At 47.4% G+C, this 25577-nt stretch overlaps 1 protein-coding gene across 1 annotated transcript in view; it reads right to left on the reverse strand.

Annotated features, from left to right (window-relative positions):
* Positions 1-17732, reverse strand: part of NEURL1 (neuralized E3 ubiquitin protein ligase 1) — a gene marked incomplete at both ends in the record, with an annotated part of 160141 nt that extends 142409 nt beyond the window's left edge. Inside the window, one exon of the mRNA XM_082486279.1 lies at positions 17648-17732. Coding sequence (XP_082342405.1) covers positions 17648-17732 — 85 coding nt within the window. The remainder of the gene's footprint in view (positions 1-17647) is intronic.
* Between the last annotated feature and the right edge of the window lie 7845 nt (positions 17733-25577).

A 25577-nucleotide genomic window follows, 5' to 3' on the forward strand; every position in this document is an offset into this window, starting at 1 on the left:
TAGAAGAATTGACAGTAAAATTGAACATAACTTCTCCGCTGCCTTGCAGAAAGCTGAAGTAATCCCACAGACTTGTCGGGAGACATTTTTCTTCCATGTTGTTATAACACCAAGAGGTTAAGGCTGCTGTTAAAGCTAGGTTTATGGTTCACAAACTGGAAGCTGGTGAAAAGCAAGTGCCTTATCCAACAGATTTCATCTGCCTGTTAGGGATGCCTGAGCTTCAAGACATCAGAAAGAGAGGAAAACCAGAGGAATCGCATGTGAACCAACCCGAGGAATGCAAGTTCCTCCAGCTTTTTACCTTCAATAAGTCAGAAAAAAAAACCCAACAAAATAAATCAAGGGGGCTTGTGACACTTCCTATATAGAGGATTAAAACAAAAATCAGCAGTACCATTCCCTTGACTTCTTCCCCTCCTTAAAATAGAGAAGCCACTGTTTGCAACATAGCTAGAAATCTGAAATGGAGGTTTTCTCCGTGGAGGAAGAAATTTTGCCCCTATCTCCATATTTAAGCTTTTAAACAAACACAGCCTCATTCTAGAGGAGCAGCTGTGTAATTAAGCCAATTTTGGGATGAACAGTGTGATTCAAGAGCCAAATACTATCTTAATTATTTACATTAATATTCTGCTAAGAAGATGCTTGGCGGGGGGGGGGGGGGGGGGGGGGAGATAATTCATGTTATTGCACAAGGAAGGTCACTAAAAATATAAGAATAACAGAGAGGGGTGCCAGTCCGAGACACGGCGGATGACAGCACGGGTGTGAAAGCGGCTCCCAGCTGCAGAGGAAGCACCCAGCGAGCGATAGATATCAATCGCATCTGAGCAAGAAGAGAGTGGCCAAAAGTCATCTGTTGTCGGAGGCGAATACTGAATGAGGGACTTCTGTGTCAAAGGGAGAGTCGCCCCGTGGCTGCCCCAGCTGCTTGGGAAGGACTTTTGGCTGCAATCTCTTCCATTTTTCTTTGAAGAAATGCAAAAAGGAGCATATTCACAGAAGCAGGCAGCAAAGGGAGAACCAGAGGTCAGGATGGGGTCTCATGTGCCGGACTGGATGCTGGGGTGCCCTCCTACAGTGGCGACACACTTCAGCCACCATCTACAGACCACTCCGATTGCTGGGAGGTGGGCGAGGGGCAGCATCTGGCCCTGGGTGGCTGGCAGGGGGGGCCTGGCTGGCAGACACGGAGCAGCCAGTGCACAGGGGATGGGAGCAGGGCAGGTCAGGAGCTGGGGAGCGAAGTCTGTCACTGCCCCAAACGGGACAGAGCATCCCTCATCAGAGCCACGGTGCAACCCCGCACTGCTATCCCGCCTCGAACTGAGGCTGTACTGCAAAACCACAGCATTGACTGATTAAGAGAGAAAAGAAGGGATTTCCTTGTGGGTTACAAAGCCACAGTGGGGCATGAAGCTCCTGGTTCGCACTATGGACAAAAAAAAATAACACATGGTCTCAGAAAAGCCAGAGCTGCCTTTCGCTTGTATTGAAACACTGATTTAAAGGGAGTTGGCAATTGCATAACGGCAAAAGCCCCCCTGGTCTCAGGTGTGCGAGGTGAGGTTGGGGGATTGAGGCTCACAGCCTCACTGCGGGGCCCTGCACTCCCGTCAGCCCCAAGAAGAGGGGCTGGCTCCATGTGCCAACAGGAGGTCTCCAAGGAAAACCCAGGTGCTGCAGGAAACAGGGCTGGGAATACAAAAGCGTTGCTCTTTCTGCTGAACGAGCAATGAACCGACGTCGTGCAGAGGGGCTATTTGGGAAGAGCCCATGGTGCAAGCGCAGAAAAGCCTGAGCTGGCTCAGGTCAAGGCTGCAGCGTGGCGGCCTCAACCACCCCAGGGAGCCGGCAGGGCCAATGTACCCCCCTGAGATCCCCACAGGTGAAGAAAGGACCGCACACAGTCGGATGAGCTGGAGTGGTCCTATCTGTCATGGAAACTGAGTCTCGGGCTGAATTCTCCCAACGAGAGAGTCTGCTAATCTCACCTATGACGGTGCTTTGCATTTTATGGTGCTTACGGGAACAAAATGCCAGCTAGATCAAGTCAGAATCAGGTCTAAATCATCCCGGATAGTTTCACATTTGGTTTTCCAAAATCAGAGCCCAGTGAAGAGCCACAGAGACACATGTGTTAAGCAATGACAAGGAGACATGACACCAGGATGTTCCCTGGGACTTGAGGGTTTCCTGTCATGTCCACCAGTAGTACCCATACACATGGCCACAGCACCAAGAGTCACCTAGTCAGTCCTTCATCACAAGACTGATTTAGGTCTCAGTTCCTGCTCTCCATACATTTTTACTTGGAGACCCCAAAGAAACCTCACTTATCCCTCTAAGTCTTTGATTCTCACCAGAAAGCATGAGCTTCACCACATCTCTCTACAGCAGAAACATGCCAAGAATACTGGGGGAAAGATCATTTTCCTGCCCCAAGCTGTTTTAAAAAATGACGCCTACAAATAAGTAAGAACTCGGTATCCAAATGACATGTGGCAGAAACACAGCAATATGGCTGTCCTGGAGAGAAACACTCTGTTCTGCATACAGCAAAGGGATGGGCAGGTTGAGGGCTCAGCTCCCATTTAGCAGAGTCATTTGTCCAAATTCCCATGTCCTACGGAGCCACGGGCCATGGTAGTGAAGCACAGCTGCTCAGTCCCTCTACTGCAGAACAATCTGGATGCAGAGACAAACTTTGCCTTCAAATCAGTCGCAAGACCCACTGCAGGAAGGCTGTTGTGCTGCGCGGGGAAGGCAGCAACATTTTGCCTTAGGGCTGGAACAGCATCCTGGGGTCCAGCGACCCCAGTGTCTCCCTTCACGAAGCAGAAAACGCACCAGTGCCTTCCAGCGAAATCCCAGGAGCCCAGCACAGGGATGGGATGGGGGAAATTCAGTAAGGGGAACCTAGACTTTCCGTTTTCATCTCTAAAACGTTTAGGAAACACTTCTCTCGCCCAGCTCAGGAGAGCTTCACCTGCATGCTTTTGAGACTACAGAGGTAGAGTGGTATTTCGGACTTTGCCTCTCACAGCTTGTCACGCGCAAAGCTAACAGCCCCAGGGCCTTCCCCTGGGAAGGGGAGATGCAAGGGCACCCATCCCACAAACAAATGTTGGATTTTTACTCATCTTAACTACACAGAGGGCCAAGGTCTCATTAATTAGCACTGACATTTACAACAGAGGCCACGAGATATGAGCGATACGAAGATGGATGGATTCCAAGAGGATTTGAGAGCAAAAAAGGGCTGTGGGGGACGGTTGTTCTGAGTTTTCCATGTAAAGACAGACTATTGACATTTTAATTCCCTTTTGTATATTAGATTAGGAAAAATTGCAGTCAGTCTTTTGCCATGGATCTAAATTGCAAGGTGCTGCACTGGCCAATCTCCAGTCACTGGACTTGTGTGTGGACCTGAAGGTCACAGATCAGGAGGTGTTGAAAGGGCCTGGCTTAGCTTTGGTTCAGAGGATTTCCCAAAAAATGCAAAAGTCCACCAATTGTCTGCCTCTACTGAAGCAGGGTCAAGCTCATGATAAAATAAAACCATCTGCTCTTTCAGACTTTCATCCCAAACCAGAATAAACCTATTTTGATGCTCTTGTGGACTTGGCTCCTTCCACTGTCTTTCATGTGCTCCAGTTGACATTATTAGGCATTCAGACTCCTTGGATGAGATCCTCAGGCATCAACCAGTGGGATTAAAATAAAGATCAGTTGAAAACAAAAGCATTGGTGGCTCTTTTGTACACTTTCTGATTTTTATTTTTGAGTCATTAGGTCATATTCCTTTTATACCTTGCAGCTTTTCTCTGTAACAGAGAAGTACATAAAATTGAGGCGGGTTTAAACAAAAGCTAGGATTCTCATGTAATCCCTTCAGTCCAGCAGCTGAGGCTTTAGGAAAAAATATCAGTTACCATGAGAGCTAGAAAAGCTGCCCCAATTCATGACTCTGTTCTATAATTCCAACAGCAGAAAGAACTGCCCTGTTTCCGAGCACTAAAGTAACACCATTTCTCACCTTCATCCCTACTGCATTGCTGATCCCTAGGAAAGGGTCTTCAGAATTCAACAGAGAAACCCAAATCTGGTTCTGGAGAGGTAATCCACTGGCAGTGGTACGGGGCCAGGGGAAGCTCAGCAGAAGAGGGGCAGATCCTGTACCAGATCCCAGCCCAGAAGCAGATCCTCCACCACCACCTCAACCTCCACATCCTCTCCAGGGTGAAGGTGGGAGGGTCACACTCACGCTGAGCTCTGAGGTCTCCTTCCCTCTCCCCTTCCCAACCTGTAGATTCAAAACTCACCAAGACATGAGTACGCCATTAGGGTAGAGAGCAGAAGGGTTAACATCTGCAGTCTGCATCCCCCAGAGAGGTGGGAGGACATGTAGTGTGTGTGTCTGATGAGTGCCATCAGTGGGGAGGGACAAGACCCTCCCTTTATTTAAAACCTTGTTTAAGACAAGTCAGAAACCCCTTTCACCACTGGTGTGGTTTTCCAAAGCACAGTCAGTAAAACACTAACAAGCGCTACGATCCGCAAAACAGCTTTCTTCTCTCCTTTTGCCATCCTGCTAATCGTGATGTCTGGGGCTATAAAAAGGCACAGCACAAGAGCATGTCTCTCATTCTGATCTGCTTCCATGTTTATAACCATCGCTTATCTAATGACACTTAGGAAGTGTTACCAAGGAGACTATTTGCATCCTGCACGATGTTGCTAAAGCAACACTGCTAAATTAGATGCAGCGCTCTTAGCCTTCACCTACAGTATTTGCATTGCTATTAAAATGAAATAATCACAGCCTTAAACTATATTTGGGTCATTCACTCATCCAAACACCTGAAAATAGTCCAACGGCAGCAGCTACGGAGTTCCCCCTTAAATCTAGCATGTCTAGGTCTCCATCTCTTACACGCATTCCTAGCTTGCCTGTCAATGTGACCTGCAGGCAAAGCAGGGCATCTTTCATACTATAGCCTTCCTCCACAGGACGTGCTGTCCCTATACGTTTGGCTTTTATTTGAATACTTCAGGAGATTTTAACTGTCAGAAATAATCACAGCATCTTAGTATTTGGTGGAGCACGGCAGAAGGCAATTTGTAAGTAGCATTCATTTTTGAGGCACAAGGTGGCCCGGAGGCACTGGAAATGCGACCACTTGCCTCAAGTTTACGGGTCAGCCATTCGTCCCCACCCTGAGTCTTGGTTCAGCTGTGAAGAGCCAACATTCAAGGGCTTCAAGATGGCCCATGGAAAGATTAAAAGGCTAAATAATGACTAATATGACTTCATTAAGAAGGTGATAAGATAATAACATCAAAAGAATTTAAAACTATTAAGAACTATAAACCAGCTATAAACTAAAATACAGGCATGGGGCTATTTTAGGTGAAGTTACAGAATAAATTAAACACAGAAGCACAAAAGACTACTGGCAGGAGGGAGAGTGAACAAAAGGAACCAGGAGGTGTCTTTGCAATGGTTTCCAAGGCAAGTAACAGTTTCTCTAGAGTTTGGACATTAGTCGATATGCTAAAAAACTTAAAATTAAAATACCCCCCCCCATGTTAATGTAGAAATATGGACAACTGTCAGGAACTTTACAGCAAATATTACAATTGTGTAACATTATATTACACGGAGTTGTATATATACAACAAATAGAATTTAATTGTATTCTTCATGATACCAAGCAACGTCACGAGCAAAGACACCAGCCTCTCTGAACTCACCTCGAGTATTCTGGTGCAAATCCTGAGCAATGTACTATCCCCAGGGCTTTCTGTTCTGATGGTCTGAGCAGTACACTTTGGACAACCACACATAATAATAAAATACCATCCTACCAATACCTAGCTGAACTCTCCATCGCTATTTAATATGTTTGCTCCAAAAATAACTCCCGCTTTTAACACTCTCAAATTTAACAGATAAACTCAAGCAAGGACATAAATACTTGGCATCTGTCACTGAATTCAATCAGCTCCCTGAATCAGAGCAAAAGCACCCTGTTCCAGCTCTGCTTCAGCGTGTAATAAGGTCTGGGTGCCTCTTATTAATAAATCCTTGCTTTAGCCCAGAAGCGCTACTGAAAAGCACACCTGGGAACATTTTACTATATATAAAACTTCGCTTCCAACAGCAAATTTGATCTGCCTGCAGAATCTAATCATGAGAAGGTAACGCTCCTTCCTGCTGAATAGGCTACAGCACGAGAAAGCCCATGTCCGGAACGCATTTCACCTGCCAGCGCTTGGAATTGCTTCTGCCTGGGACTTTAAGCTTAAATATCAGAACGTGGGCTGGTAAAGACTTTGCTAGCAGTACTGGGCCCCAGTTCAGCCAGGCTGCGCCAGGGATGTCCTTTGGCTCTTTTGCTTTTAACAGTATTTAAGGATGCTCTTCAGAGGGCTGCAAGAGAGAGAAGTACCCGACTGAATGAGCCAGCAGGAGCTGAACGCCATCGCCTCCTCTCAGGAGGACGCTGCCCATGCTTCGCCGAACAGGGAGGGGGTGACACGGGTAGCTGGAGGTGAATGCCTGCTCTGCTGTGCCGATGGACTTGGACTCCAGGGGAAAGCACTCAAGTCCCAACATTTCCCTAGGAGGCAAAACTGGATCCCGAGCCTGGATCACAGGAACTGTATGGAAATTGATGGATGTAGGACTACTGTGTTCAACAGATGAATTGAGTCTTCCTCCTGCTGAATTGTGGGGCAAAATATAAATAAATCATTTTAACTCCCTAGACATCAGCCTATTTTAGGATGAGGGGATGGGACAACCTCTCTTTCCTGCCTCCCCGCGACAGCTGCGGTGAGGCTCAGTTCCTCAAGTTTTGTTGTTGTTTTAGCTCTTCCACAAGAAGGTGTGATAAAGGCACAGAAAAAGATTTCTGCAGTTGGCCATGGCTGGGCTGCATGTGCGTGCCCACCATCACCACATTCCATTGAGCTGCCTGGACATGCACCAACATGATACCAGTGGAGAGCCTCCTCCAAGCTATGTGGTGGGGAGGCCACCTGGCAGTGGGCAAGCAGCACTGGAGTTTGAATAAATACTCAAAGTCTAGCAAAAAGAGGATAACTCAAGTCTTATGGGCTTTCAGATTTACAACAGCCGTACTCACTCATGCCTTCTCCCATGGACATCACAAGAAAACTTCACGAAGGTTTAGAAAGCAATCTGCAGTCTTCTGTGGGAAAGGGTTATTTGTGTCCATGCACAAAGGCTGCAGAAGGTCGTTTTTAGCTGCCCATGCTCAGGGGGAGCTTTCCCAGGAGTCATCCCTCCTCGCTGCCTTCAGGTGCCCCATGTGAAACGGGCTGGGGAAGGCTCCAAAGAAGGGTCAGAAATGAGGATCTGCATCACTGGCAAGGCAGAGAGAGAGGAGGAGAGGAGGTATCATTCTTGCCACCAGCCAACTCCTTCTTCCCCCATGGGAAATAAGATCAAAAAGAAACAGAGGTTTCCTCCGTGCTAGCTATGCCTCTATGAAATGTTCTAGGAACTTTCTGTTGGTTTTGGATCAGGTCCTAGACCCGTGTGGACAGAGCCCATACTGTATGATGTCTGGGTTATTCATTAGTAAAAGTGTTCCCTCTGCAATCAAGCATGTCGAGCACCTTATTAAAACATGCCCTGCTCCTTACCTGACCCAGTGGAGTTGGCATGAAGAAGTTCTCACCACACCCTGAGAAATGCCGCTGGACTGCAAAGTATCATTACTTCCCTCATCTCAGTTCCTACATGGCCTTATCTAAACTATGTCATAAATCTTCTGGGTTTTGTCTGAACTCTCCTCCTCCTGGTGACATTCTGTACTTCTGAATAATCTTGTCTCCATGTGAATTACAAGGGGAACAGCAATAATGCTCCAGCAGAAGCAAGAGAAGCAGTGGGAAAATAGCTAAAATCTACACTGAACTGTTTTCCTACTTGTAATCGTCTGTCATATTCCAAGTTGGAAGATTAGATAACGAGACTATTTATAGTGGCATTGCTGGGTGTGTATCACAAAACCTTTATTGTAAGACCACGGCAAGTATGAAATTTTAATTTTGCCTACCACTTCCCTGTGTCACAGCTTCATTTGCGGCAAAGCATTTTTTCTTTCGCAGTGGGGTTATTAATAATGGATATAGCATTAACATTTCCAAATTGGGAGTTTACCCTCAGTCTCTGTTCCCACCCCTCACTCGGTAATTTTTCCTCCTGGGCTTTGTGTTGGACTGACAACTGAAGACCGACAATATCTGTTCAGCCACCAAACACACAGAGCAGAGCGTGAGCAAGAGCAACCGCGGCTCACTCCGTTCGTTGCTACAGGTCCCATCTGCAGGACTTCTCTGGTTGAAACCTCAAGCTGCTATTTAATCTCTCTGCTAAATCCTCCAGTGCATGCCAATAGGGCCTGAGAACAACTGTCCAAAGGAAATGCACTGAACACCAGATGATCTCCACAGGCATCCAGCAGATGGTAAGAACTTTCTGCCACAGCTAATGCAGGGCAGATTTCAAGCAGAGGAACAAAGCTCCTGGCTGTCAGTACTTATCACTGAGCATCTTAACTCTAAACCTGTTGAAACAAAAGGTATTCATGAATTTCAGTAGGGAGAACTTTTAGCACATTTTATTCTATTTATTTTATTTTATTTTATGCCTGTTAAGTGATATAATCGTTGAAGGGTTGTACTGTTAAAACAGGTATGCTAAATTATATACAGAGATGGGAACGGGTATGTAGAAATCCAGTACTAAAATCAGAGGTTACCCAGGTTCCTTATAATGTGTTCACTGTACTTCTTTAATTAAAAAAAATTAAATTATTTCAGCTACTTCTCTTTCTGTATTTGCTGAAATGCTGCAGCATAATCAATTAGTGAGGCATATTTTCTCTTTTCCACTTTTCTAGCACATCTATTCAAGTGACTCACTCACTCACGTAATACACAGATTCTGTTTGTAACATTTACCGTTATTTGTATCCTGTCTTCTACAGTGACTCAATATTTCTATGGGAAACCAATTCTTCCCTTCCTACCTAGTAAATACTTGTTAAGTCCAAAAAAAAAAACTGGCATTCATCAGGGACAAAAATGATCCTGCAAGATAGATAGATATTTAAAAATACAATGGCACCAGTTGCTCAAATCAAAGAAATCCAGACTAACACCAATAAAATTAAATGCTATATTAAACAGGTATCACTTAAGGAGGAGATTTGAACTAACTGTCTGATGAAGAGTTGGAATCTGGTTGTTAAATAAGCTCTGGATCTACCGCTGCTTGGCTTATCTGGCAAAAGCCTATCCAGTAGCAAGTTAAGACTCTAATACTAATCTTTACATTAGATGGTGTTGATGAGCAGTAGACCAAAAAACACAGTCACATCTCCATCCAAGTAGCAGTTAAAGGGAAATCAAGCAGAGCTTATGCCTAACAGAGGATAAAAGATGATCAGTGGGGTTTTTAAATCGTATGTTGACATATGGGAAGTCAATGTAAATTAGCATGAATCAAGCATAACATGATTACGTTTCTTCTGACTGGGTCAGGGTTAGAGCTACAGCCTTCAAGTAGGGTGAAGCCGGAGGGATATTCAGACAGGGGCAGCTCGCAAAGACTTTCGTGCTCCCATTCAGATCCCCAAGTAAGAGACGCATACCCCAAAAGCGCTCTTGATTAATTCCACTGGAGCAAAGGATCCCAGATTTCCATCTCTGCTCAGCATCCCATGGTCCCTTGTCTCTGCAGAAGCCAGGCTCCTTCTTTGCTACCCCACTGGCTAGTTACTGGCACTGGCTAGTTACAGAGCTCCCCAGCCACTGCTTTGCTGAAAGGACTAATGCGATCGGAAAATAACTTGGGAGCTACTGATCTTCTCAAGTCCCAATGTGAGACATAGGGTGTGTTCTGGCCATGTGGTAAAAATGATGAGATTGACAGCCAACAGGGAATGCCTGCATGTGCCCGAGCACGTGTGTAAGCCCACACATGCAGGAACGTCTGGAAGTGTCAGTGTTACCAGCATGAAACCCAAATGCTGACTATGAAGGAGCAAAGAGAGGAAGGAGACTCTGCGAGCAATGCCAATACTTCAGAATTTATTTTGTCTCAAATCTTATTACTGGTTTTCCAAAAAATGTTTACACTTACTGCATGTTCTGGATTAAGTGTTGTTTTTTTTTTAAAACAAACAAACAAACGAAAAACCTGCATGGTATTTTATCTCCGAGGCTGTCTGAGAACTATTAACATTTACTTTTCAGAGTTTTGCATAAAATAACCCTGAGGCTTAACCTGACAGTTTTCTGAGAGCTGAGAATCCTTCCCTATGCTTCAGCAAAGAGTGGGACCGAGGGGGACTAATGGAGAATTGTATAAACATAATACAACCATGGCATCCTCTGCCCTATAATTTTAAAACACAATCCTATTTCAACCCTGTAACTTGAAGGCCAAATAATCAGTAGTATAAACATGAACTAGAATCTTATATACAACATGCTTTTATCAGCTAGAGATTCCCAAGAATGAATGGAGATGAAAATCTACCCCACCTCGATTTTAACCACATAGTTGCATCAACCCAGACCTTAGTATGGGTAAGTATGCAAGTGCCTGCCCTCCTCCCCAGCTACACAGCTAGCAATACCCTCGTTAGTTAGCTTAAAAGGTAACTCAGGCTCACGTATACGCGTTGCAGCCACAGCAGAAACTTTAACCATTGCCAGAGCCGAAGTCTGAGTTAAAATTCAGCTCTTGTCCCCAATACTTTGGGATTTGTCAATTCGTGGCACAGAACTGAGCACCTGCACAGTGCTGTGATTATGGCTAATCTTAGATCAACCATTTCTGGATAGAGACAATATGGAAACAAAGGCATTGCAGACCCCACTCCTTGGGACAGTTCAGAATTGGATTGCTCAGATGTCCTACAATTTCAAGGCAGACCAAGTCAGCGCATACGTGGATCCCCAGCTTGAATAAGTAGCCACCATGAAGGTATGCACCGTAAGTAAAACAACATGTACTTATGTACTTGCCACGGGCAACAATTTCAGTGATGCAGAAGTCGCTGGTTCCTGCAATTATCCTAGCAGCAGTAGGTAAGAACAGCTGCCAAATCTGAAAACTTCCAAGCCTCTGTATTAGAAACCTTCCCAGATACAGGGATATCCACAAAAGATGCTATTTCAATAGTGTAGGAAACAAAGTGAAGTGGGGGCTACTTAGGTCCTTGTCACTCGGGAGGTCTATAAGCAACAAGAACCTGCTTTCTCTTACTCCAGAAGAGCCCACAAATGCAAAGGCACCATTATTTATCAAAACCACATGGTGTAGGATACACAGCCTCATCCAAGACAGATGTGATGGGAGCTTGCACAGGGACCTTGTCACAATCCCTACTGTCTCTCACATAAAGCCTAGATGTTCTGTGCGTGACTTCGAAGCTGCTATGGCAATGAACCACTCTGTAAACACCCAGGCAGGGACGTTCATGAAAAAGAAGATGGATACAGCTAGAGACCAGCCAACATCAGGGCATCTCTCCATCCATCACTGCAATGTCTGAACAACCCAGCTCCACCTGTCATTGGTGTGGAGAAGTTTTAAGTTCTCAGTTCAGTGTTATCCTTATCTGCTGAACATGTGTAGCATTAGGAAGACACCCTTGGGAAATCCATATGAGCAAGGTGAGTATGTGGTCCTTCTATGTAGCAAAATATGTAACTTCAAAGGATTCCTCTTTCATGACCTCCTCCAATCTCCCATAAAACTGCACCCATTTTAGCATCCACAACATCCACTATTAATGAGCTTTACAGAGCTACTAGCTACAACTTCCTTTTGTTCAAAAGGAGCTGGAATCCATCAACTTCATTTGATGTCCTCCTAATTCTTGTACTGGAAGATAGAGCGAAGAGTGGAGCTCTGCCCCTTCTTTACATGCCAATCACTTCCCACCCCAGTTGCCTCTTTTTCCAGAGGTAGGAGCCCTAGTTTATTCAAGCGTTCCTTATATGAAAATAATCTGGAATTTCGACTGTCCCTGTTGCCCTCCTCTGAACCTTTTCCAATTCTTCTGTATCTTTTTTTAAGATGGTGAAAGGGGAAGAACCAGAACTACACACAATATTCAGATTTATACAACAATCTAATCATGGCTTCTATTTTCTTCTGTTTGGCTTCTGTTATAATTTCTAGTATTTCCCTTGCTTTTTTTAACTGCTACTGAGCCATGGACTAACATTTCCAGCTCAATCACCCCACTGATGTTTTGATTCCTATTGGTTTTCCAAAGTAGCCTTTCTTGCCCTTGCGAAATACACAGCATCACCTGTTGGCAAAACACCACACGATTTCCTGGGAAATTTCTGAGAAGCTGCAGCATTACCTGCTCCACCAAGAGGCTTCAGCACCTTATGAAAAGGACAACGGGAAAAGAAAAGTAAGATTGATAAATTGCTGTGGTTGGAACACTGGGCAATTTTAGGCAGTTTAAATGCAATAAACCAAAGTTCAGTAGCTTGGGAAAAAAACCTAGTGCTTGGGAGAAGGTCATATAAACCTGAGAACCTCAGGCAGGGAAAACTTTATACCTACAACCCAAACATACTGACAGATCAGAGGGAAACTAGTACGATCCAGGAAAGAATGAAAGCAGAAGGGCAGGAAGCAGGAGGCATCCTTCAAAGCCTTGAATGATGAAACTTCTGAGTCTCTAAGGCTGGAAGAAAATGAAATAGTACTTCAAAGAAGAACCAATTATGACAGCAACGGGAGCTGAGGTTATCTCACAGCATCGCTATTGGCAAATCCCTGGTGAACTGCTTGCACCCCAACTTCTAATCCCGTGATCATCAGCTGCTGACGTCCTTTTACTCCCCATTTAGTTTTATCTAGCGAGTGCACAAAATGGAGCTGGCAGCAGGATCGGCTTTCCTATCAACAGCATACAATTATTGAAATGCCTACACCAGCCAGATTACTATCTTCTGCATGTATTTCAGAAGCTCGTAAAATACCAGTGAAAGGAGAAAAAAAGTCCAACATATTTATGTGTCAGTGGGATATAAAGTTTGGAACAGCAACTGCAAAAATGCAGGCAAAGACTGTAAAGTCGTGACTGGTATCCCCCATGGGCCAGGAAAAGCAGCAAAGCCCCTGCCTCCTCGGTGAAGTGCTGCACAACAGGCTGTTTCTGGGGAATGACAGCCAGAAAGGCAGAGTCACATCCTTCAGCAAACCACTGCCAACTCTGACTTCAGGTTTCCTAGCAAAAGAAGGGACTAAGAAGAACCGTCCTGCAAAGGTACCAGCCTGCTTCACGTGATACTCTAGAGATATAAACCCCAAATCATCCCACAGAGATCACCCAGACATGGGAGCGAGAGCTATCTGTATGAATGAGCAGTAAGTATAGGGGACCACGGAAGCACCAAGCACAACATGACTCAGATCTCGATAGGAGCCTCCAGATGCCACTGTAATACAAATAATAAAGAATAACCCATGAGTAATCAGCCACTGCTGAAAAGAGGATCTCTGACTAGCTCGGGCTGTCTCTGTAATATAGCACATGCATTCTTTTGCATAAATATCATAGGTGCATTAACCCGTGAGAAAACCGACAGGAAGAAATCCCGCTCACTGTCATTCACCCTGGAAATCTACCTTCCACAGCAAGAGGGGGCTCGGGAAAGAGCAGCAAACCTGAGTAGGAGGCTGGAGGAAAGGATTTAAAAGAGGAAACAGTAATACTTCTTAGCTTTTACAATGTAATATTGATCTGCTGTCCACAGAAACGGCTAAGCCTTCTTGAAGCTGAGGACACGGAGACAAGTGAGGATAAAGAGCCTCTTGCCCACGGAGCGCGGGAGATGGCATTCAGGTCCCATGCCTCGCCTCTGGCCCAAGGGCTAGCACAAACTGCATTTCTAGCATCCCGGACCAGCAAACCTGGGAACTACACAACAGCCCTAACAGGGTACACAGCCCACACATCACATAGGAAGAGTTAAACCCATGGGGCAAGGCTCAGCAGTAGCTCAGGAGGAACGCAACAGCCGCAGAGGTTTGGAAGAGGTAACACTCGGCAAGGAAGGTAACTCACCGAGCTACACCAGGATTAAAAAGGAGAATTAAGAGAGGAGATTGAATAGATTATCTTGGAAGAACCCTGGGGCAGGGAGACGGGTTGAACTGGGAATGTATGTCTTGAGAAATAATAGCAGTCTCCTTGGTTGGAACGGTTCGAGCCAGACTGCCCTGGCACTAGAAAATAAACAGTACACAGAGCCACTGATGCAAAGGTTGATCTTTTTCATCTCAGAATCCAGGAGATTAGATACGGCTGGAGTTTTCCCACTCGGTTGCACTCCGAACAGCCATACACACCTTGTTTGACAGTTATCACAAACCATATTTCAGAGAGGGTGGACAGCAAAAATTTCCTGGAGTTTATCTGGCTGCATCGTTAAGGAGATTGTTACCAGATAATCATGATCTTTTGCTCAGCATTAGGAAAGTACACAATGGATCACCTTCCGTCACCCCAGAGAAACAGCCACATCTGGGTTACAGGAAGGGAAATACTCACAGGAATGCTGAAAATAATCTCACTTCAACCTCCCCATCATGATATCGCCAAGTGACAACCTCCTTCCAACCACTGGCCATGACTTTAAGATTAACAGCCACATTAGGACCATGGCATCTGATCAGCTGTGGTCCTGGAGGACTCCTGTTTCCCTTGACTTCAGTTTTCCCTGTCTCCAAACCGGCCAAAGCATGCAGGAACAACTGTGACACCAAAATCTGGATTAACAATCCAGGCATGACATACTGCTTTGGAACAGGTCATTCCAAAGTACTCACGTCTAGCGGTTTCTAGTGAACAGCAATGTGAAGTCCTTTTATAAAGGGCTGGACATATGAGATCTTAAAGTACCGTCCTAATCTGAAAGCAACTCTAAAATCATCAGCCTGGGGTTCCAGGTTTACTGTCCCAGGAACCTTCAGTAAAGACCTGCCTATTTCAGCTACCTGGTTTTAAAGCTGCAGCTGAAGTCTGAGAATCAAGTTGGGCGCTTTCCTTCCTATGCATGACCATCAAAAGCAAAGCAAGTATTCTGCCAGCCGTGCCACTCTTGAGTGATATGTGTTATGCCTTCAATACCACCAAAAGTATCATATGGTCTTCAGAAGGTTTACTTAACTGAAGGTGACCATTTTTAGCAGGACTAACTGAAAGGTATAAAAATTTTCAGTACACGTGGGCAACAGCTCGATGTACTCATTTCTTATTTAGCAGAGATGAACTTGTAAGGTTCAGGGACTGACTTCAGAGTCCCCAGACCAACTTGGAAAACTTAATGCAATTTTATCTTCTTTAGCAAGAATGAGCCTAAATCACCCCTGGCACCAGGTTAGGAAGAGGTTGTCACATATGGAAAGTACGAGATGGTGGCCAAATTATCAAAGTTCAGCATCCCTAACACTGAGCCAGACACTGAGGGAAGAACAACTGGGGACCTTCAATTAAAATACACTTTACAAAATGTTAAATGGCAGATATGTAACAAAACTGTGTGACATTCATACTTTTGCTGCTATGCCTCCAGACCATTTTACAGGAACCTGTCAGATGCAATCAGACTTGTTTATTCTGCATTTAAATGTAGGACCTGAGGCAGTCCGGTTTCAAAAAAAGACAAAAAAGGCACATATTGTCCCTGGCAGTTGCTTGGCTTTTACAACAAAGGCAATGCCTTGTTAACTCTTTACTCCAAATCAAAATTATTTCAGTGCTCTGCTACATTACAGTCTTGAGAATGCTTCTGCTTGCTGCCTTAGCACAGGTAGAAATTTAATTAAAACAGAAATTAAAGGAAGAAAGAAACAAACAAAGTGCCATCAACACACGCTCCACACACTCCCAAAAATCAGGTGATTCATACAGAGCATCTTCAAAATCTCACATAAGCTATTGATAATGGATTAAGTGGCACTGTCCCTTTTGGCTCCAGTTTCTAAATTCTTATCTTCTTAAGGTTGCTTCAGAAAGATTTCCAGCTGACAGCACAATTTTTAAGAGACAAATCCTCCCTGGCAGTTTACAATTGCATACCAACTACTACAGCATCGCGTGTGCTTTCATGTTTGCATTGATAGAGGATGATGGTTGACTGTTTAGGATTCAGCATCCCCATCCTTGCAAGTCTAATTTTAAGCACAGCCATTGTCTGGGCTGAGTTTCTGACTGACTTTGTCCATGACAGAGCAGTAAGCATTCATAACGCCTCCTTGCATGGACATTAAAAAAGCCATGATATAATCACCCTCAGTTCATGGAACTGTTCCAGTCATCCAAGTACAGAGGAAGGGAGCAGAGAGGTGTAACGGAAGAATAATGCAAGTATCGGAAAATCCTTCAGTATAGCAACGAGTTGACCATGCCAAAGTAGTATCCGAAAGCTCAGTAAAAATGGGGGTGAACAGCAACATCCCTATTTCCCACTCTCGTGGCTACAAATTCTTCAACACACTGGGGAAGCTGCAACAAGTTTTGGTCATCCGAAATGGCTGTGGAAGCAGCACCTTCCTTCATTCCCTGCTTACAGAGAGATGTCTGATATCCTATACCCCCATCATTCAGTGCCTTTGGCTGTGAAAATGCGCTTAGTGCCGAGGTACCCAGGTGTGTACTGCTGCCCATAAAATCCCTTTCAAGAATGACAGGTTATTTTCTGCTACCACCCTCCCATCTTACAGAAAAAGGGGGCAAAAAAAGGGCAGGAACAGAGGAGACCTTGGGCAGTCACTCCTATTTGCTTTACAGAAGTCATTCCCATCCAATTTGGTCCTGACAGAGCCCCAGGCTTTCAGAACAGGGATTTCATCCTTATGAGGAAGAGAATAACCACGTAAGCTGGACAAGGAGCCCCAAATACCCCCTGCCTTCCTCCAAACAGGACTGATAGTCCCAGGCACATGGACACATTTCTGGAGCACCCATCAAAGATGCCAAAGCAAAGCTTTCATTCACCGAGAAACACCTGGGGAATCTTTGGTAGTCCAACTCCTCTGACATGTTGTCCCTTGCTTTCCCAGGGTGCCACTGCCCGGGGAGACCTGTGCACCGATCAGCCACCCATGGGGCACTGCTGGGGAAGAAGCGGCAGGGCTGGGAGCAGGGCAGGGGGGCCCACACCGCCGGAGGGCACGGGGTGCCAGGCATGGAGCCATCACACCCCGGGGTGCCCAGGGAGCCCAGCCTGTCCCGAGGTGCCTGGGGTGCTCAGGGAGCCCAATCCGCCCGGAGTCCCCAGGGAGCCCAGCCTGTCCCGAGGTGCCCGGGGTGCCTGTCCGGCATGGGGTGCTCAGAGTGCTCTAAGTGCCTAGGGATCTCATCCCAATTTGGGGTCCCGGGGGTGCCCAGGGTTTGTGTCCTGCCTGGCTGCCCATCCCACCTCGGGGTGCCCAGAACCCCCATCCCGCTCCGGGCTGCGTGGGTGCCTCGGGTGCCCCGGGGTACGGCGGGTGCTCGTCCTCCCGGGGGTGCCCATCCTGCCGGGGGTGCCCGTCCTGGTGGGGGTGCCGGCCGAGCCGTACCTTTGAGGTGGTGGTGGCGGGCGCGGTGCAGGCGGCCCTGGCCGCCGCGGGGCAGCGCGGGGATGCTGGAGAAGCGGCTCCCCATGGCGGCATCCGAGCCGGGCCGGGCCGGGCGGCACCGCGCAAGGTCTCTCCCCGGGGGCGGGGGCGGTGGCGGCGGCGGCAGCGGCAGCGGCGGGGCAGCGCTCCGCCGGCGTCTCCCGCACTCACTCCGACGCCGAGAGCGCCGCTCCCGCCCGCCGCCCGCCGGGCCCCATCGCCCCGCGGTGCCGCCGCCCTCCGCGGGGCCGCGCCGGCTCCGCTCGGCTCCGCCGCGGCTCGGTACGGCGGGGCGGGGCGGCAGCACCGCGGCCCCCCCGCCGCGCCCCGTCGCCATGGAGACAGTTGTTCCGCCCCGGGGGGGGAGGCGGGGGGAGCACCGCCGCGCGCCGCCCAGATGTGGCACCGCTGGCGCGACAGGTAGGGACATGCGGGACCCTCTCCCAGTCCCCCCCGCCCCCCCCCCAGCTCGGTCCTGGGCACACGCACTGGGGCCCCCGAGGAGGGCGGCGGCACCGCCCGGTCCCGGCTCCGCGGGGTCTCGGCAGCGAACACGGCCGTCCTGCCCCCCAGGGCACCCTGCAGCTCAGCCCCCCCTTCAGTCACAAGGACGCCCAGGACGACGCACCCCCAGGGGCAGCCGCAGGGTCAGGGACATGATTCCCCTCTCCAGCCCTCAAGGAAAGTGCTTCGCGGGGTGGCACACCCCCACCGCCCTGGGAGGATGCTCGGCTGGACCTCCCTCATGCCTGCTGGCCCTAAACCTGCTTCCCCAGGGCAGGCCAGCACCCTCCCAGCTAGGGAATTTGTGGATGACCCCAGAATCCGGGTCCCACAAAGAAGCTGCGTCATGCATGAACATCCACCCAAGCAGACGTGCTGTGCTGAGATGTGACGGTCCTAAAGCAATTAGGATTCTCACGGATGCAAAAATGTCAGAGCAGCACTCGGGGGAAGGCAAAGCAGATGGGCAAGCGGCTTCTTCTCCAACCCTGGAGCAGGTGGACAAGAAGGCAGATAGTAAGAGGGGCGAGTAGGTGCCATACTGGTCCCCAACCTACCCAGCAAGGTGGGTGGGTGCCTGCACCCCTTTCCTCTCCCCAGTGGCTCAAAGCAGTGAGGAGCTCCAGCCAAGCTCAGGGAAATGGGGTAGGTTAGAAATGGGGTGAAGGGAAACACTTCACTGGCAGGTCTCCTATGAAGGGTCAGGAGGTTGTACTGGTGAAGGGCGAGCATGGGGCACTGCCTGCACGTGTGGCTTCTGAAAGCTGCTGCGATATAAACACGTCCCACGTGAACTGGGACTGCCCTGTGTGGTTGGAGCCCTCTGTGTGTAGATGAGCCTCTGCACAGCTGCATATTCATGAACATCCATGCTGCAGACACAAACTCACACACACCTGCACAAGCCATGCCCACACCGCTCGCTCTCTTGATGTGAGACAGAAGGTCCTGTGTTAATACCACACCTGTCCACCACCAGCCGTGGGGCTCCTCTCTGCCTTTCCCAAAGCCGGTGAGTTGCTCCGCAAAAAGCAGCCAGGACCATACAGGGTGGTGAGGTTCCCCTTGTGCTCACCCCAGCAGCACCTTGGCCATACAGGGATTTCTGCTGTGATGAGCTCGATCCAGGACCTGGAGGAGTCCTGTTGGTACCACATTAAAATAAATCCAGAGCTGATGCTGGTCTACTGCATATTTACATTACCTTTTTCTTTAAAGAGGACTGTAGGTTCTGGAGACACCCACACTTGCAAGCTTCATCTGGAGTTTCAGCAAATGCTGAAGAGTGAGGGCAGCTTCAGTTCAGCTGTGTTACGGCTGTAAAATGTCTTTTTCCTTCCTTCTGTTAAACAAAAATGTAATGTTCAGCTTCCTTCCAAAAAGTGATTTTGCCCATCTACTTGTCCACCTCCACCCTCCCTTCTCCCTCCTCCCAATAAACAAAAGAAAAGCCCTTCCTGGTCAGGGACCACACATGAACATTTTCACCTTGCCACAATTTCCCCACCCAGAGAGCCAAAAGACCCACGAGACCCACTGTTCTCTGAAAGCACTCAAGTACATAACTTTCAGAGGAGAAGAGGACGCCTTCTGAGGTTAAATGATAAGATTTGATTAGAAACATTGAAAATCTCAACCAAAATCTGATGCTGAAATCAGGATGAGGGTTTTTTTTTGGCATGTGTGATGCAGAAGGCCAGGCTGAGGAGTCACTACCGCCCTGCCCAGCCTTAGATTGCAATATGGGTGAGATGTGCACCATGTTTTTGCATCCTTTCTCATTCTCTCAGAAGCAGAGAGGAATGACCAGTCAGAGTGCTGCCTGCTGCCATGGTAGTAGGGTGCTTGAACTCCCGCTCAAACACAAACTCTCTCTGGTGCTGCCAGTATAACGGGTGCTGCTCTGGCCCCATGATAAGTCCACCAGCTGCCTCCACAAGCAGGAAGCTTGTGAGCAGAGGTGGGACAGAGATTGAGTCACATCTTTATTTAGCTCCTTTGTGAACATCATATTTCCAGCCAGCTCATTACAGTGAGCCCACGAAGAAACACGGGACTGGAATGGCCTTCAGACGGGCGAATCCAGCTCCTCATCATACAATACTCTCCATCCTGCTGAACCTAATTGTCCTCAACCAACAAAAAAAATCCCTGTTCTTTCTCAGTTCCTTTTCTCTAATCTCTCTCTGTGCCTGTCCTTGAATTGTAAGAGGTCTTGAGTAAGGACTGTCACTTTTCTGGGCAGTGTCTTGTTTTATGTGGCAGAAAGAGGTGTCAGCATAAGGCAAATTATAATGGAAAGAGGCATCTTTCCACTGTATAAAAGAGATCTTGGAAAAGGAAAGGTGCCGGAGTTTTAGACTGGAGGCATAGGGAACGTCCATATAATAGCACAGGGAACATTTCTGTGCGGTCATCCATTAAATTACAGGCACTCACGCGTGCATCATGCACGCTGATAACTACGCCTTGTGTGATAGCTCACTGCGTGGTAGACCTGCTCCCAGAAGGACCAAGTGCTCTCTGCTTCCACCAAATCCACTCTGAGTTTTAGACGCCAGGCACCAATTTGATCTTAGTACTGTAGCATGAATATTAAACCATACCTCGCATGGCTGATAGATTACGCGCTCCACCAGCTCCCTTTTCACCTCGGAGAACTGAGGTAAAGCATAGTTACATCAGTGAAAGGAGGGAGCTGTAGAGATCTGCCTTAGCAACATGTTCGGAGTCTGTGAGGGACGGGCTTCGCTTTGCCCGACACCGCAGCCTGCAGTTCGCACCGTGGGCAGGAATGCAAAACAGCACCAGGGTTTTGCTGTGATCGTATCTTAGTTCACTCTGTCAAAGAGTCTTTGAATTTGCTCCTGACACTGGTTGGAAAAGGAGTGAGAAGGAGGGGCTGCTTGCTGTCCTTGCCAACTTATGTCAGCTCTCTCCGCAGAAAATGTTGAGCAGGGTGAGAAATATGCTCTGTGATCACAGGGGCTCTTGATAGACAAAACAGGATCACACTGATTCTGGGTTTTTGCCTTTTTCCTGCGCTGTAGCAACAGGGAGCATTAAAACAGCTTGCCAAAACTGCAGGGCTTTCATGCCAGTAAGTCAGGACATTCCTTCTTCCTTAGTATTAGTGGTATCACTTGAATTGTCTAATTAGGGACATGTAATTCCTTGGTATCAATCCTGTCAGGTAGTGGGGGTCTGGTGAGGAGAGCATGCTGTGTGATAGAGCAGGATGAATTTGCACTGAATTATAATTCCTCTCCACCTTCTGTATCTGTGCGTGGGAAGCTGACCACCAATTTGTGCTTAGAAGTCGATGGAGACAATGCAGTCGGTCCATGAACTTCATCTGAAATGAGCATCAGCTCCAGGAAAGGTGCTAACATCATGATTATCATTATGAACAAACACAAGGAGAAAGGTGCTGCACAGTCACATCTGCTCACGGAATGATGTCTACTGCCTTAAGTCATGACAGCACCCATGAGTTCTCTACCCAAAAGCCTGGTACAAGGATGAGCTCCAGCTGTTCAGCTCAGGCATATGTGAAAGAGGAGAGAGACGGGATGTGGAGGAGGATTTGTGAGACGGCTGGAGGTTAGCATCTACGTGAAAAAAGAGCTCGCTGAAGAAGAATGGCTGGACAGACTGCTAGATTTGGTACGTAGGGATGCTTTCAGACTGTGAAGTGGGCAAGAACAGATAAGTGCATTTGCATCTCAGACTCTGGGTGTTTTGTAAAGATGTCTAACTCTGAAGTGCTATGCAGCAATGAAGCAGACGTAGTTAAAAATTCCCTTTGCAAAGCCTGCATTTGTGCCTTCTAGGCACATCATCCCTCAAGGGGTTACACAAGAAACCAGGCAACCACAAATTATAATTATGAAGAATCACACGAACAGGAGGACACATGAAGCCTGAGCCACCTTTGCCAGAGACTTGGACAAACACGTGTCAGAATTTACACCCCAAGAGGATGCTTAGAGTCGGAGGCGTCACCCAGGGAATGGGTGTCAGAGAATAAAATACGGAGCAGTGAGCGGACTCTGCCCAGGTCCGTTTGACTTTGAAATTTATGGGGTCCAGCAGCCTGGACCGCTCACTGGCACACATGTGAGTGGGGTTGCTAAGAAATTGGACATACAATGGTTTGACTACCTTTTACACATATTGGAAACATTAATCTCCATAGTAATCCAAAGGAGTGAGTGCTTTCCTCCTCCTTCCTGTTTTCCTCCATCTCCAGATGGAGAAACTGAGGGACAAGCTGAACTGGCACATGTGGCACTTAAAACAGCAAAGGGTCTGAGGATGGGGTGTGCCATACGTTCCTTCCAGATCAAGGTTTAATCCACTGGGCCCTGCTTATTTCACACAGTCTATAATCTAATTCTTTGCCTTATATATTGAAGAAGGATCTGCAAAAGAAATCAGCTGTTGCTTGATTTGCTGTAATTAAATGCCTGGCATCAGATCGTCAACAGATGTGGAAGAAAAAGCCACACCTATCCAAGAAATGTATGGATTTGCATGCTGCAGGGAGAAAAGATCATTTGGGAGATATTCACTGCACCTAATTGTTGGGCCAATCTCCTAATTTATTTTTAATTGCCTGAATGACAGTTGGCCAATGGCATTCTTGATGTGGCATGCATCACCCCAAAACTTAATGCCCTGCAGCCACAACATCAGGAAGGTTTGCCCCCATTGCTGTCACCTCAAACCAGCGCAGAGCCAGATGTAAGACTCAGATGGGACAGAAGCAAATTCAGCATTATGAATTAAAATGGGACGGGATGACAAGAGCCTGCTGTCAGTCATAGGTGAACAACTTCTTGCCTGTGGGTTTCTGTGTCTAACAGGACAACAGATTTCACAGCAGCAGCCAGCACAGTCTGCAAAGATATGCAAAGATACTTCCAGAAATATTGGCTTAAAGTGAAGAGGGGGAACAGGTCTGTAGCCATAGAGCCTCATCAATGTTTAGAAAATGCTTAGTCTCAGATAGCAGTCAACAAAGTCATCATGACAGCTGATCACCCAATTTGGTGTTCCTTCCCTGAGAAAGCTAAATCCTAGGTCACCTCTTCTGTAAGAAATGTAGATACTTGTTTTCTATGAGTGGGATAGGAAAGAATCATAGAATCATAGAATAGTTTAGAGTTGGAAAGGACCTTGAAGATCATCAAGTTCCAACCCCCCTGCCATAGGCAGGGACACTTCCCACTAGACCAGGTTGCCCAAGGCCATGTCCAGCCTGGCCTTGAACACCTCCAGGGATGGGGCCTCAACAACCTCTTGGGGCAACCTGCTCCAGTGCCTTACAACCCTCAAAGTAAAAAATTTCTTCCTCATGTTTAATCTAAACCTGACCTCTTCCAGTTTAAAACCATTCCCCCTCATCCTATCACTACATGCCCTAATAAAAAGTCCTTCCCCAGTTCTCCTGTAGGCCCCCTTTAGGTACTGGAAAGCCACAATAAGATCTCCCTGGAACCTTCTCTTCTCCAGGCTGAACAGCCCCAACTCTTCAGCCTCTCCTCATAGGAGAGGTGCTCCAGCCCTCAGATCATCCTCGTGGCTCTCCTCTGGACATGCTCCAGCAGGTCCATGTCCTTCTTCTGTTGGGGACTCCAGCACTGGATGCAGTACTCCAGGTGGGGTCTCACCAGAGCAGAGAGGCAGAATCACCTCCTTTGACCTGCTGGCCACACTTCTTTTGATGCAGCCCAGCATACGGTTGGCCTTCTGGGCTGCAATCGCACATTGCTGGCTCATGTTGAGCTTCTCGTCAATCAGCACCTCCAGGTCCCTGGTTCTACAGTGTGCAGACTAGAAAAACATGTTTTGTACAGCCAGCTTGATGCTTCAGATTAATTCTGTTTATTTTCTGACCTTTACATTAGCAGTTCTCCCATTCATCAGCACAGGATCTGCATGAGAGCAGAAGCTGCTGCCTGACCTTCAAGGCAGAACCACAGTAGCATTTACATGACACTGTTGCCTCATATATACACAGACATCCATCCTGGAGGCTGCTGGAAAAATCGTTCTCCTGGAATGATGTTTGTGAAGTCCAGCAGCTTCCTCTTCCTCATAGCATCGAGCTACTAGACTTGCTTTTCCCAGCTCCATCCTGCAGGACAACAGGGTTGACTCCTGTCTTCAGTTACCCTGACTGCCAGCATCCCTCAGTCTGTCACTGAGCCCCCCTCACCTTTTCTGTAGAAATTAGCCTATGCTCACGTGCACGCTCCACCCAGCCCACTCATATACCCCGAACCCCTGGTCCATTTCCAACCCTGCACCCCACCCTATGCAATTCATACACTGTCTTGCCCCACAACCTTTGGCAAAGCCTGTCCTAGCCCTGCCTGGCTCTCATCCCCATCAGTTGTTCATAGTCAACATTTTTTTTCACATTTGCCAGAAAGGGAAAACTTTCAATGCAGGGGTAAAGCCCAGAGAGACTGCATGGACTTTTCTTAGTGTTTCTTATCGCTCCAGTCCTCCTACATTTCTCCTTCTCATGCTCGGCAGCTGCTAGGTTGAGATCTCTTGCCCTGTATCAACCACCTATTCATTTTTCCATCAAGCAGTTCCATGGAAGGCAGCTCTTCCATGCTGCCCTTCCTGTTTAAAAGACGCTTTCCATAAAAGCAAGCAAAGCCACTTCATTTATCTGCCTTAAAAATTAACAGACTCCTCTGCTGCAGTGTCCTGCAAGCCTTCCCCAGCAGTCAGTGCGGCTGTGCGGAGACCAGCGCTGACCACGCCATCCAACATCCCAACAGCATCTCGCTCTGGTGCAACAGGGGGCACAAAATTCCACGCCATGATTCCTGCCACGGCAGGAGCGACTTGGGGCTTATCAGCAGCAGCATTTTCAGGAAGATGTGCACCCCGACTTGAAAGCACCATGCAATAGCAGAGATCTCACACTTGAGACAACATAACGCAACAACAATTGACCTCACAGTTGAAAACGTGTGCGTACTGTCCCGCTCTAAGTTTGCTAACTTGAACTTCCAAGCCTGGCATCATGTAGTGTCTTCACCTGGCACATGAAGGAGTCTTGTCCTCTCACAGTTTTCCAGAACCAGATCCAGCTGTAGACGTGCCTTTATATTACCACCTTTCGACTTTCCATTTCTTTCACTTGGTTGCTACATTCTCTCCGAAGCTGCTTGTGTGAAATACATACAAATCCAATAACTGTACCATATGAAAGAGCAAGAAAAAGAGCAAAAGTAAGAGAATCACGTTCTTGGGATAATTGATTCCTTTGGGAAGTTCCATTTTAATGAACAAAGTCAGTCTGTTTATGCAACAGGGATCACAGCAAGGGTCTGACCTCTGTACCGACAAGCAGAAGCTGGAG

This window comes from Vanellus vanellus (genome assembly GCF_965231255.1).
Source record: "Vanellus vanellus genome assembly, chromosome: 7".
Taxonomy (NCBI): domain Eukaryota; kingdom Metazoa; phylum Chordata; class Aves; order Charadriiformes; family Charadriidae; genus Vanellus; species Vanellus vanellus.